Raw genomic sequence first — 12,771 nt, forward strand, 5'->3', positions numbered from 1 at the left:
TATTTTATTTATTTATTTAAAAAGTTTTGTAGAGAAAATATACTCACATATGACAAGCGAGAAACATTTGAATGAAGGGTGTATTACTTGATTTTAAAATAATTAAAGGAAACACACACTGTGCTATCTATGATTATTTATTGAACATCAACGTTGAACAACTGAACTTACACAACACGTTGCCTAAAACCAACAGTTACTTTTATTCTTATAAAAAAAAAAGAAAAAGTGAAAATAAATAACTTGCACTTTTGGAAACAAAACAAATTATTTTCAATGTAAAAGTTTTTATATAAAAGTAGAAAATGTGCTGTCTCTTGCGCAGCTTCCAATCATTGTCAATGTAGTGCAAACTTGCGACATGTACATTTTTTGAGAAGTACATGTGTCTGCGCATGGAGGCTGCGACAGACCATAACCGTACGTTTGACGGGAAAGTATAAAGTGGCCTTAACATAGTAGGGTCTCGTGACTTCACACGCGGTAGGGAAAGTAATTGAAAAAGTTGATCCGGAAAAATTAGATCGGTTATAGGTTTTGAATGTCAAGCCCTATCATTAATCATTTTGCATGTGCGTCTTGTTTATTGTTATTCATCGCTTATTTACCGAACGTCAAAACAAAACAAACAAAACCCAAAATGGGTGAATAATATGATATGGTCAGCAAACAAATTTGAGCTCCCTCACTCTCTTCCTTCCTTCTCTAGCTACTCCCCGGAATATGTGCTTAAATTAATGTCACTCGCATTTGCCCTTAGTCACCTGACATCACACATTATATGAAATATTTACATGACTTCTATAAACCTGGCACAATGTGACGTCAGGTAGAAGGCAAGAGTTTACTAGTTTCAGCACAGCACAATAGTTAAGCATTCGGGGTTTTTTTTTTTGCTTTTAAATTCTGCCATGTAAAGTGCAAATACGCCACGGCATGACTGCAACTCGCTTTTGAAGAGAATCAAAGATAAGACACTAAATCGTTCAATGCTCGTTATGCCCTAAACACACCTGTAACTCATTAAGAGAATAAGGACAACCCTCTAAGATCATGAGCTGGGTTCACTGACTATTTTTCCTATCCTTAAATTAGCAAAAGGGTATTCGGACACAACCTAAGTGCACCACTACTGTGCATTTCAGACCATGCATTTAGATAGAGCACAATATGCCTAATTCAGAAATGTAATTATTTAGCAAGACTGGTGGCGGTTAAGTCGATTGCAGACATTTTTAAATGTTTTCAGATGGTTTACTTTCTGCATCAGCATTATAAGCATTGGTTTTAAGTGTTTTTAAGTTTCGTCACAAGCTGAAGTATTCACACATTGGCACAAAAATATTCTTATGCAAGCTTATTTGAAGATATATATATATATATATATATATATATATATATATATATATATATATATATATATATATATATAAATTATAAATATTTATTTATTTATGTATTTATTTATTTATTCTTACAGATGACAGTATTAACATTGCAGTGTTTTTTATCTGTCTTTGTTTAGACTTGTACTTTCAACTAGAGCAGGAGGAGGAGAACTCTGTAGTGCATCATTTCCTCCAGGATTTGATGGAAACTGAGGTGTTGGACTTTGGGATGGTGGAGAACCTCAAAGAGGACTCTGATCAGAGTAAGAAAAGGTGGAGGGACCCTAGCCTGACCATGGAGGTGCGGCACAAACAGGTAAAAGAGAACCGCATGCGCAGAGACGCAGAGCGTGAAAAACTGCGCAAAGAAAAAGAAGTGCTAAAGGAGGCGAGACAAGAAGTGCGGCAAATGGAACAGGAGAAACAGCGAAGGAAGAGACAGGAGGCTCAGCGGCAGGAGGAACTGATACAGCAGGAGATGATTCGCTTGCGCAGGGAGATGGAGGAGAAAAGGAATGTAGAGCAGCTGGCACGAAACATGTAAAGCAATCACAAATACATGTGGACACACACTAGTAGTTACTATTAAAAATGCATAATTGTCAAAATATTAAACAAAGTGGCATCTGCAAAGAAATTATGTTAAACTTTTTCCAGACTAACTTTATTTCTCAACTTTACTGCACACAAGGTGAGACTATGGAGTCGAGTTCATGTCAGGTTCATTCGAGGGCTTGATCAAAGGACTGTGGGGCTTTAAGGCAGTTGTATAATATATATGTATATATATATATATATATACATATAAAACTTTATATTTTTCTTTAGCTGTGAAAAACAGCCTAGTTAGAAGATCTGGCATACATTTAATGAGAAAAATTTCCACATTTCTCACTGCTTGAGGGCCCTTGGAAACGGAAGCTAGCCAGAAAGTTTTTAAATACAGGGTTCGTCTAAGGTGTTTAAAGCACTTGATCTACTTTTAGGTTAAATTTTAAGTACAGGATAAGCCTTGAAAACAGAAATATTTATAAGGGTGTATTTAAAAACATATAAGTATAAAGTAGTGTTTTATGTGTTTGATAAAATATTTCATGCGGTATCAATCTTTCAATGCTTGCCATTAACATTTTAGCCCACTGCTCATTAATTATCATAAACTATGAATAATTTGTTTGATCTCTGAAGTCCTTGAAAATCAAAAATTATTCACGAAAAGTCCCTGAAAGTATTGGATTATACATTATCCATATGAACACTGTATGAATACATTTCACTTAGAACGTAATATCACAGTTTATTGTTTTAATTGTCAGTGTTCTGCTTACTTAGCACTCATTTTTTTAATTGCTTTTACTTTAATTGACTTCTTCAAAACATATTTTTTAAACATTTTATAGCAATTTTAGTTTCCAGAATTTTTTTGAGATTTTATACTTTTTTTTTTACATTTAATTTTTTACAAAAACATTCACTTTTATTAGTTTGAAATTATTTCACTTTATCAATAATCTCTGTGTGCCATCTATAAAAAAGACTATAAAAAAGTGTCATCTTAGGTCGAAGTTTACATGAATTTTCAAGATCATTTTCATATCTAGATCAAAAATCGTGCTTTGAAAACATTGGTTTTGTTTTCTTTTAATGAATTAATTTAAATTAAAAAATCATTCTTTAAAATTAGGTATATTTGGTCTGCAATTTTCATTTATAATTAGATCTAATAATACATTTTTAAATGTCCAGATTCCTCCTGGAGCTACTATAATTTTCTCATTTAAATGGCATGCTTATTTTTGAAAAGATAATAGCTTGACATTTAAATTTCATTTTTGAACAGGGAAAGAGAAAGGCTTCAGCAACAAAAGGCCACTAAGAGCTCTGTTATTCCAAAACATCATAATCCAACTCAGAACAAAGAGCTTCAGCTCAAGCTGAAAAACCTAGAGGCTAAAATTCACCTCCTAAACCTGCAGGTAAGACAACAGCAGTTTAACCATCATTGTATGCAATGAACACTTTAATTTACGGACCTTACGCATACATTTCCAGCGCATGCAAAAGCATTTTTCTGCATGGTACTCTATGATACTGGAAAGAAGGGTACGAATGGGCAAGGCAGCAGCGCTGTGTGATTGGAGGAGGCAGCTGAGGGCATGGAGGGCCTGGAGAGCTCTGGTTTGGGCCAGAAGAGAGAAGAGAGAGGCTGAGAAGACTGAAGAAGAGCTGCGACATGAGCACAGGTAGCAGAGCTCAGTTTATCCACCTCTTTCCACACGTGATTACTACATTTCTAACTATGTTTTGTACTTTTTCTGGTTTGGGGAACTTTCATTCAAAAACTTTACAAACATTACAAATAATCCATATCAGGGCTCGCAAAATTTCTAAATCTCTTGTAGCATTTCGGAAAGTAACTCTTTGAGTTTTTGGTAGCGCAAAATAATTTCCAGTACCCTGAGTAGAAAATACATTATTTATCAAATTAAAAAGAAATACATGCATTTAATAAATAAAAAACTAAATATGATATCAAATAAGATATGATATATGTTGTTTTAATTATTTATTTATTTTTATTATTTTCTTAAATTGTCCTTGGGGGGAAAAATTATGGTAAAACCTGGTTGGCCTGCAATTATAATTTTTTTTGAAAACATCAGCAAATTTAAATACATATTGATAGTGGTTCCTTAAATTCATGACAATTACATGCATTAGCACTGAAATGGGTTATAATTGTCCTCCCATTAACATAGTCTACAGGGTGGATTATTTTTTCGTAGCCCAACTAGAAAACATTATAGCGACAGGATTTCAGGCTAGCAGTTTTGCTAGCCCTGCGTATAGGTAGTAAAAACCTGTGGTGTTGTGTTTGGAGGAGCATCATAAAAATAACTTTTATGCTTGGTATTTTGATGTGACATTAGAATGACAAGCATATCTGTAGCCCAAACTTTTTTCACTTCACTCCAGAATATGTTTGTTTTGTTTTCCCAGCAGTTCAGTAATGTTTAACACTTAATCATAATAATGCAGCAGAAAGAACTGTTTTGAACTTTTGGGATTTTTCATGTTTTGACTTGTAATATTTGCTGGATGAACTGTGAGCAAAATAATGAGAGCTTGCTGTATCCATTCCATTTTAAACATTTCACTGATTTACAATTTAAAGTTTAATTAAAGGTAGTCCCATAATTTATGCAAAGCATCATGTAGCGTTGGGAAAAGGTGTATAAATGCCTGTTACCTAGAGTTGAATAGCCTGATAAACATTTAAAAGAAAAGTGATTAGAACAAAAGAACTTGTTAATTGCCTAATTAAAGGCTAATTAAAGGCTTTGTTTCATGTTGGCAGCACTGCCAGCCGACTGGTTTTAAGTCATATCTGTCACTTCCACAGGCGCTGTCAGCAGGCACTGGAAAGCGACCGTAGGAGGCTTTTGAGGCGCTGCTTCAGTGATTGGCGTGTGTGGTGTCAGGTAGAATGTCACCGCAAGGAACTTCTCCAACAACAAGAAGAAACGAGATGCAAAATGGCAGCCTTGATTAATTCTGCTGCTTCTGGAAAACTTAGAGCAGTAAAATCTCCTTCAAGTACAAACCATCCTGAAACACCTTGTCCTACAGAAAACATCAGCCTTCAGGTAAAAACATACACTGCCAGAATGACATCACATTATCAAGAAAATCTGTAGAATCTGAAAAATGATTTCAACTTTATTAATAAAAAGAACAGAGCAGCACGGTGGCTCAGTGGTTAGCACTGTCACCTTCATGCATGAAGGCTGCTGGTTTGAGTCCCAGCTGGGCCAGTTGGCATTTCTGTATGGAGTTTGGATGTTTTCCCTGTGTTGGCGTGGGTTTCCTCTGGTTTATGCCAGAATAGTTGGTGGGTCAATCCTCTGTGGCGACCCCTATTCAATACGGTACTAAGCTTAACAATTAATATTAAAAGACTGCAGAATATTTAGATTGATTAGAATTTTTTTTTTCACAAGTAAGTGTACTCTCAGTGCTGGGTTGTGGCTGGAAGGGCATAAAACATATGCCAGAGTGATTGACAGTTCATTCCGCTGTGGCAACCTCTGATAAATCATATATAAAAATCAAAGCATAGTGAGTGAATGATTTCTAAAAGATCACATGACACTTACGGCTGAAATATTCATTCATTCATTTTCTTGTCTGCTTAGTCCCTTTATTAATCTGGGGTCGCCACAGTCGCAACAGCTGTTAGTAAAAAATTGTCAGAAATCGCTGGGTTAATTATTCCTGCTGGTGTATTTGGTAACATTGCAATCCTTAAAAGTCTCTCTTGCTTCATCCCACCACAGGAAGGGCCAGCAACCCCAGACAGCGGTTCATCCACTGCTCAAGTCACTAACAGCAGTGGCCGCTCAGAGGCTCAGCTCACTCAGGCCTGGCAGGTGACACGTCGACATGCTGCTCTCTCAATGGCTGAGCTCCGCCGAGCTCTTCAGACCCAGCAAAGCAGCAGAAGCAGAGGTGCAGAGCTCAGTGGTGGACAGTTCAAACACAGACACGCGGCCCTGCAGCAGACCGTCGCTGAGCAGAGACGCCTGCTGAAGGAGCAGCAAGAGCAGATTCTGCTTCTGCAGGAGAGACAGAACATCCTGGAGCTCAGACGTGCAGAGGAGAAAATGGCTCTGATAGCAACAGGTTCCCCTGAAGTCGTGAGCACATGCTGTCAGTCTAAAATTAACAAAGAAACAACAACTGGATGTGCAGAGAAACCAAGGTACACACATATGTGTCTGGGATTTATATCACACAAAAATCTAGAAAAATTCATTTATTCTAATTTTGCATAAAATCAAACCAAATCTCATACACAAACTTTATGGATGAAATGAAAAACAAAATAATTAATTAGCAAATATGAATATGTTTTTTTTTAAATAAATGAACTAATAAAAAAAGGTTTAAATCATCTGAAATTAAATTTAGGAGGGTGTGCGTTACATATGAATAATCGTCGACTTGGATTGGTTGATCTTTTCCTTCATCTCATGCATTTAAATTCCTTTAGAGCACAGGTTTCAAAGCCAGTTCCTGGAGGGCTGCAGCTCTGCACAGTTTAGTTCCAACCCAACACACTTACCTGGAACTGGCCTTGACACTTGTGCATTAAAGGGAATTTAAATGCATGACATGAAGGAAAAGATCAACCAATTCATTAATCAATCAATCAATAAATTAATGAATAAAATTCTTAAATGAATTTAAATCATAAGAACCAGATCAATAAAACACACATTATGAACAGGCTATACTTCATGCATTGATTAGTGTAATTATAGATGATGTTTTATTTCCGATCCAACTATGCTCTTTTTTTCTGTTTTAAAGTTTTTCCATGGACAGTATATATGCTTCTGCTTTGACAAAATTCATTTAACAAATATTTTACAACATCGAAAGTGATCTACTCTATTAACACATACATTAGTGAATGTGTAGGAAACATTAAATAATTAAGCTGTCAATGTAAAGTTGCCTTAGAATACGGCAATGCTGTAGAATATGTAATGCTGAACAAAGTCATCAAATTTACCAAGCAAATACATTAATAAAGTTTATAGAAAAATCTGTAGAATGTTAAAAAAATGCTACTAACATGATTTTATAAATATATTAAGCATTTTGACACTGCTATTAAAGTTTGATGAGCACCAGACTGAAGTAATGACTGCTGAAAAGCCAGCTTTGTCTTTACAGTTATAAAGTACATTTTTAAAAACATTTCAAATACTACAATCATTATAACTATTTCACATGTTGCTATTTTACTGTATATTAGATCAAACAAATTCAGCTTTGGTGACTACAAAAAAACTTCACAATTATGAATAGTACACTGTGCATGCATACAGTTGAAGTCAGAATTATGAGCCCCCCTATGAATTATTTATTTATTTTTTATATTTCCCAAATGATGTTCAGCAGAGCAAGGACATTTTCACTGTATGTCTGATAATGTTTTTTTTTCTTCTGGAGAAAGTCTTATTTGTTTTATTTCAGCTATAATAAAAGCCGTTTTTAATTTTTCCAAAGCCATTTTAAGGACAAAATTATAAGCCCTATATTTTTCCTGATAGTCTACAGAACAAACCATCATTATACAGGGTGTGCCATGTATATGGATACACCTTTAAAAAATGGGATTGGTTGGTGATATTAACGTCCTGTGTGTGGCACATTAGTATATGTGAGAGGGCAAACTTTTCAAGATGGGTGATGACCATGGTGGCCATTTTGAAGTCGGCCATCTTGGATCCAACTTTTGTTTTTTCAACAAAACATTAGGTTTAAATATACCTCTTTGTCATGGAAATAATACTATAAAACATAGTAATAACAAGTCTTAACATTGAAAATATTTTAATGTGAAGTACAATATAATTTTTTCGATCTATAATATTAGCAGTTTTACCTGAAATATGACCCCAAGGTTTCCGACATTTACGTTGCATTGTACAGTGTTACATGTATTAATTACTTAGCTTGCATTGTGGTTCAGCTGCAAAGGTTTGACATTTTTCATAATATTACTCTTTACAATGTCTTTGTGTGAAGAAAACAGAAGAAATCTCATCTTAATCACCAGAGTGGATCAGAACATAATACTTGCTTGTAATCCCTGCAGATTTTACCAAAGGGTCACTTCCTACTGCTGTTCTCTCCATGTGTGCGTGTGGGAGAAACATGTTTGTTATTGGTCACAATTTCACAAAGACATTCTTTCTCCTTATAATCCCAGAACAAAGAGAGACTCGAGGGAAAGCGCCGACCAAAAATCATCTGTGCATCGAGCGCCGCTTCCCCATCCCACAGTACAAGGTCAGTGCTACACAAACACAATCCAAAACTGTCACTACGGTGAATCCAAGCATGGAAAATTAATTTCATGGCAATGCCCTAGTTTTAAATCCTGTCTGATACCGAATGCACTGAATACAGATGCATACAATTGCTACACACTCGTAATCCACTAGTGTGAAAAATCGTGCAAACAATAGCATAAGTACACAATGGCTTTTCCTCCGGCTTCACTGTTGCTTGATGTAGTCATGTTTGTTTGATAATCTGCACATGGCTTGTTTATCAGCGTGTGGTTGTTAACAATCCTCACAACTCCTGCTTTTGTCCTGCTGACAAAATCATCCACCAGTTTTAAACATTAAGGCTCTATGTAGTGTAAGTGAAGTGTTGTGAACTTTGAAGTGACCAGTTAGATTTTTCAGACCAACTTCTGACCTACAGTATACTCAGTGGGGGAGAGAGTACTGAAAAATCATACTCAAGTAAAAGTACTATTGCCCAAAAATGTAGTACAAGTAGAGTAAAAGTATCTACTGTAAATATATAGCACTTTTAAAAGTACTCTTGAGTATTGAGTATTACACTGTGAACAGCTGATGAGTTTACATGCAGTTTGTGCAGGGATGTGTAAACGTAAAATTCTGTAGTGCATTTATTGATCTTCCTATATTCGTTTGTTCCTTCCAACTTTCCTTCCATTGTTTTTTGTTCGGTCCATCATTCATTTGTTTGTTCATTTGTTCATATTTTTGTTCCTTCATTGGGTCCTTTGTTCATTCATTCATTTATTCATTCATTTCTTTCTTCCTTCCTTCCTTAGTTTGTTCAGTCCTTCCTTGAATCTTTCCTTAATTTATTTGGTGCTTCCTCCGTTCCCCCTTTATTTGTTCACTTATTCATTCGTTCGTTCGTTCGTTCATATTTTTGTTTCTTCCTTTGTTAGGTCCTTTGTTCATTCATTAATTTGATTGTTCCTACCATCCTTCTCTCCTTCCTTCCTTAGTTTGTTTAGTCTTTCCTTAAATCCTTCCTTCATTATTTGATCCTGCCTTCCTCCATTAGTTCAGTCCTTCCTTCGTTTGGTCCTTCCTTCCATTTCTTGTTTGGTCCTTATTTCCATTCTTCATTCATTCCATTTAGTGATTGATTAAGGCTGTTTGGTGATTTCAGTCATCATACAGTCAACATCCTTCATTTTCTCATCAGTGACATAAAGTCTGTACAAAGTCTCTGGGTCATTGCGTGTGAAGATTTTGGAAATCTTCTTGGACATTTTTAATGCTTTCAAAATGTTTGCTGCATTTATAAAACGCCCATGTATTGAGGTTGTTCACTATGATGCGATTTACTTTCTATGTGCGATTTAATTGAACATGAATCGCAGGACTGATTTTTGTACTTCAACCACCAATCCAGCCAATCACCATAGACTAGAGAGAAATAAAGTAGTGACTGGAGGTTGAAGGAAAGTAGAGGAGTAAAAGTACCAATATAGCACAAAAATGTACTCAGGAAAGTAAAAGTACACATTTTTAAGACTACTTAGTAAATTACATTTCCTGAGAAAAAATTACTCAATAACAGTAGTTTGAGTATTTATAATTGTTACTTTACACCACTGTGTAACGAGGAGTCTGACACGGAGGGATCCATTTGCAGTATATTTATTAAACACATTTTAATCACAATCACACAATACACACTTACGTGCAAACTCTCATCAAACGTAGTTGTAATGGGTCTAACGGCTGGCGGCTGGCTGTCAAGGAGTGTGATAGCAGGCATGGTTCAAAGGCAGGCGGCGTGGTTCAAAGTCAAGGTTACAAGCAAGGTTCAGGGCAGGCGGCAGGCAAGGCAAGGTCGAGAAACAGTCCAGGTAATACACGGGCGATCAGGTAAGGAGATAACGCTCAGTAATGTCAGGCAGGGCAGAACAAGACTTCGCACAGGAGTGTGTGTGTGAGCTGCTTATATGTGTGTGTGGATCATCAGTGGGATGAGCTGCAGTTCTGTGTGGCAATCAGTGTATGAGCATGCATAATGCTTAGAAGTCTGGTGATGGTGACCTCTGCTGCCCAGCGAGGGGAATGACTACACAAATACACAAACAGTTGATTTCAAAATTATTAGCCCTTCTATGAATTTTTTTCTTTTTTAAAAAATTCCCAAATTGTGTTTAACAGAGCAAGGAATTTTTCACAATATATTCGATAATATTTGTCTTTCTGGAGAAAGTCTTATTTGTTTTATTTCGGCTTAAATAAAAGCATTTTTTTATAAAAAAAAAAAAAAACATTTTAATTATTAGCCCCTTTAGCAATATCGTTTTCGATTTTCTACAGAACAAACCATCGTTATACAATGACTTGCCTAATTAACCTATAAGCCTTTATATCACACTTGAAGCTTAATAATAATATCTTGAAAAATATCTAGTAAAAAATGTGTAGAATTATCATCATGGCAAAGATAAAAGTATACATTCATTCAATCATTTTTCTTCAAATTAGTCCCTTTATTCATCATTGGTCGCCACAGCTGAATGAACCGCCAACTTTTCCTGCATATGTTTTACACAGCGGATACCCTTCCAGCTGCAACCCAGTACTGTGAACATCCATACACACTCTTTCACACACATACACTACGGCCAATTTAGTTTATTCAATTCAGCTATAGCACATGTCTTTAGACTGTGGGGGAAAGCAGAACACCTGGAGCAAACCCACGCCAACACGAGGAGAACATGCAAACAACACACAGAAATGCCAACCGGACTCGAACGAGCCACTTTCTTGCTGTGAGGTGACAGTTCTAAACACTAAGCCACCATGTCGCTATCAAAATATTAATATATAAATAATAAAAGAGTAAGCATTCATTATATACTGTAATAGGATTGTATATTTTAAAACAAACAAAATGCTGCACAGGGTGGTTTTTCTTCACATGTTTAATACTGGGAACCAACTTTGCCTTAAGCCAAGGCTAATTTCCTAATCCTTATTCCAAGCATTGAAAAATCCTGCAACCAGCAGTGAGATTTTGAGCAAAAATACTCAGTTGGCTTGATATAAGACATGGCCTTGAATACAGATGCAAAAGCAAAAGAAACATGTACCAAAGAGCCATAAGATCTTAAGAACATGCTGCAATACTTCACAGTGACCCTTTAATCTCGGTCTCCCGCCAACTCTGTCTCTCGTTTCTCTTTTATGGTTCTTACAGCCATGGAGGAGCGAGCACGTCTGCGCGCTGAACGCAGGAAAGAGATGGAGGAGCTGAGGAGACACAAGCAGGAGGAGAAACTAGTAAGACCTGCTCATCTTCAGTGAAGGAGTCAAGAGAACATGATGATGAAAGCATCATATTTTTGCTTCATCAGGCTCAAATGAAGGCCGCTGAGGAGGAAAGACTGAGAGCTGAGGAAGAGGAGAAACAAAGGGAGGTGGAGAGGAAGAAGGAAGAGAAGAGGCAACAGAAGAAGGTGTGTGGAGAATACTCATATCATCAGGGTTTCCCTGGGGTCATAAAATGTCTTAAATCTCAAAAGCTAAATTTTAGGCCTTAAATCTACTTAAATGTTGTGGTGTAGGTCTTAAATCTTTTTTAACAGGTCTAAATATTCCTGTTAACTTCTTTTTTTCTTAATTTTATTATAGTTATAGACTGAAGTAACTGACAGCTATGTTTTGTTCTGTTCTTGGTAAGGGTTATAGAGTTTGTCATGGATATATTTGAAAATTAATTTAAAAAATATTCAAAAATTATTATTAAAGAACAAAAAACTAAATTGTTATTATTGTATTAATAAATATATATAATTTTAATCATTTTTTGACAGAGCAAGAGAAAATTGTTTCTTACTATTTAGCATTTAGCCCTGTAATAGTCTAAAAAATCATGGTCTTAAAAATGTCTTAAAAAGTCTAAAGTTTAACTTAAACCTACAGAAACCTTGATCAAGCATTTATGGGTTTTACATTAAAAGATGCATGGTATTGTCAGTGGTCATTATTAAACTGGCAGCATGAGTGATCCGGCCAGCCAGAAAGAACCTAAGAACTAAAAAAAACTATTTCTGAGCAGAATTTTGTAAAAAAAAAAAAAAAAAAAAAATAATAATAATAATAATAATAATAATAATAATAATAATGAATAAAAATTGTGCGGAATGATTTTGAGAGTTTAGGAACTGAAATCCCAACACATGAAATTAAAAATAACACACATAACATAACATTTAGAACTACAAAATGTCAAAAATCTGTGGATTTCTCTGAACGCATATTCTGTGTGGGCCTGGGATACCTCAAATAATGCATCTAGTAAATATAATTATGATTTGCAGCTTTTATTAAATGATGAAAAGTGTAAATATATACAGTTTTTAGGTACCAGAATGGCACTGTGCAACCAATCAAAAAAACATTTAAACTGATAACCACAAAAAAACACAAACAATTACAGAAGCATGATTCCACCATAGGATTTAATATATTTTTCTTATTATGCAATGTAAATATACTATTTATTA

General features: G+C 35.4%; 2 protein-coding genes across 16 annotated transcripts in view; one reads left to right on the forward strand and one right to left on the reverse strand.

Annotated features, from left to right (window-relative positions):
- Positions 1 to 12,771, reverse strand: part of vipr1b (vasoactive intestinal peptide receptor 1b) — a 738,286-nt gene that overhangs the window by 362,822 nt on the left and 362,693 nt on the right. The window lies entirely within an intron of this gene.
- ccdc191 (coiled-coil domain containing 191) overlaps positions 1 to 12,771 on the forward strand; it is a 28,295-nt gene that overhangs the window by 3,381 nt on the left and 12,143 nt on the right. For all 11 annotated transcript variants that reach the window (XR_015524427.1, XM_087308569.1, XM_087308571.1 and 8 more), the window contains 8 exon segments: positions 1,526 to 1,928; positions 3,229 to 3,364; positions 3,441 to 3,631; positions 4,792 to 5,035; positions 5,726 to 6,150; positions 8,173 to 8,252; positions 11,463 to 11,545; positions 11,620 to 11,721. Coding sequence is in view for 10 of the 11 variants with exons in the window: in XM_087308569.1 (XP_087164695.1) it covers positions 1,526 to 1,928; positions 3,229 to 3,364; positions 3,441 to 3,631; positions 4,792 to 5,035; positions 5,726 to 6,150; positions 8,173 to 8,252; positions 11,463 to 11,545; positions 11,620 to 11,721 (1,664 nt within the window). In the remaining variant the exon portion in view is untranslated.

The sequence above is a fragment of the Danio rerio genome, chromosome 24, assembly GCF_052040795.2.
Source record: "Danio rerio strain M-AB ecotype USA chromosome 24, GRCz13ab, whole genome shotgun sequence".
NCBI lineage: Eukaryota > Metazoa > Chordata > Actinopteri > Cypriniformes > Danionidae > Danio > Danio rerio.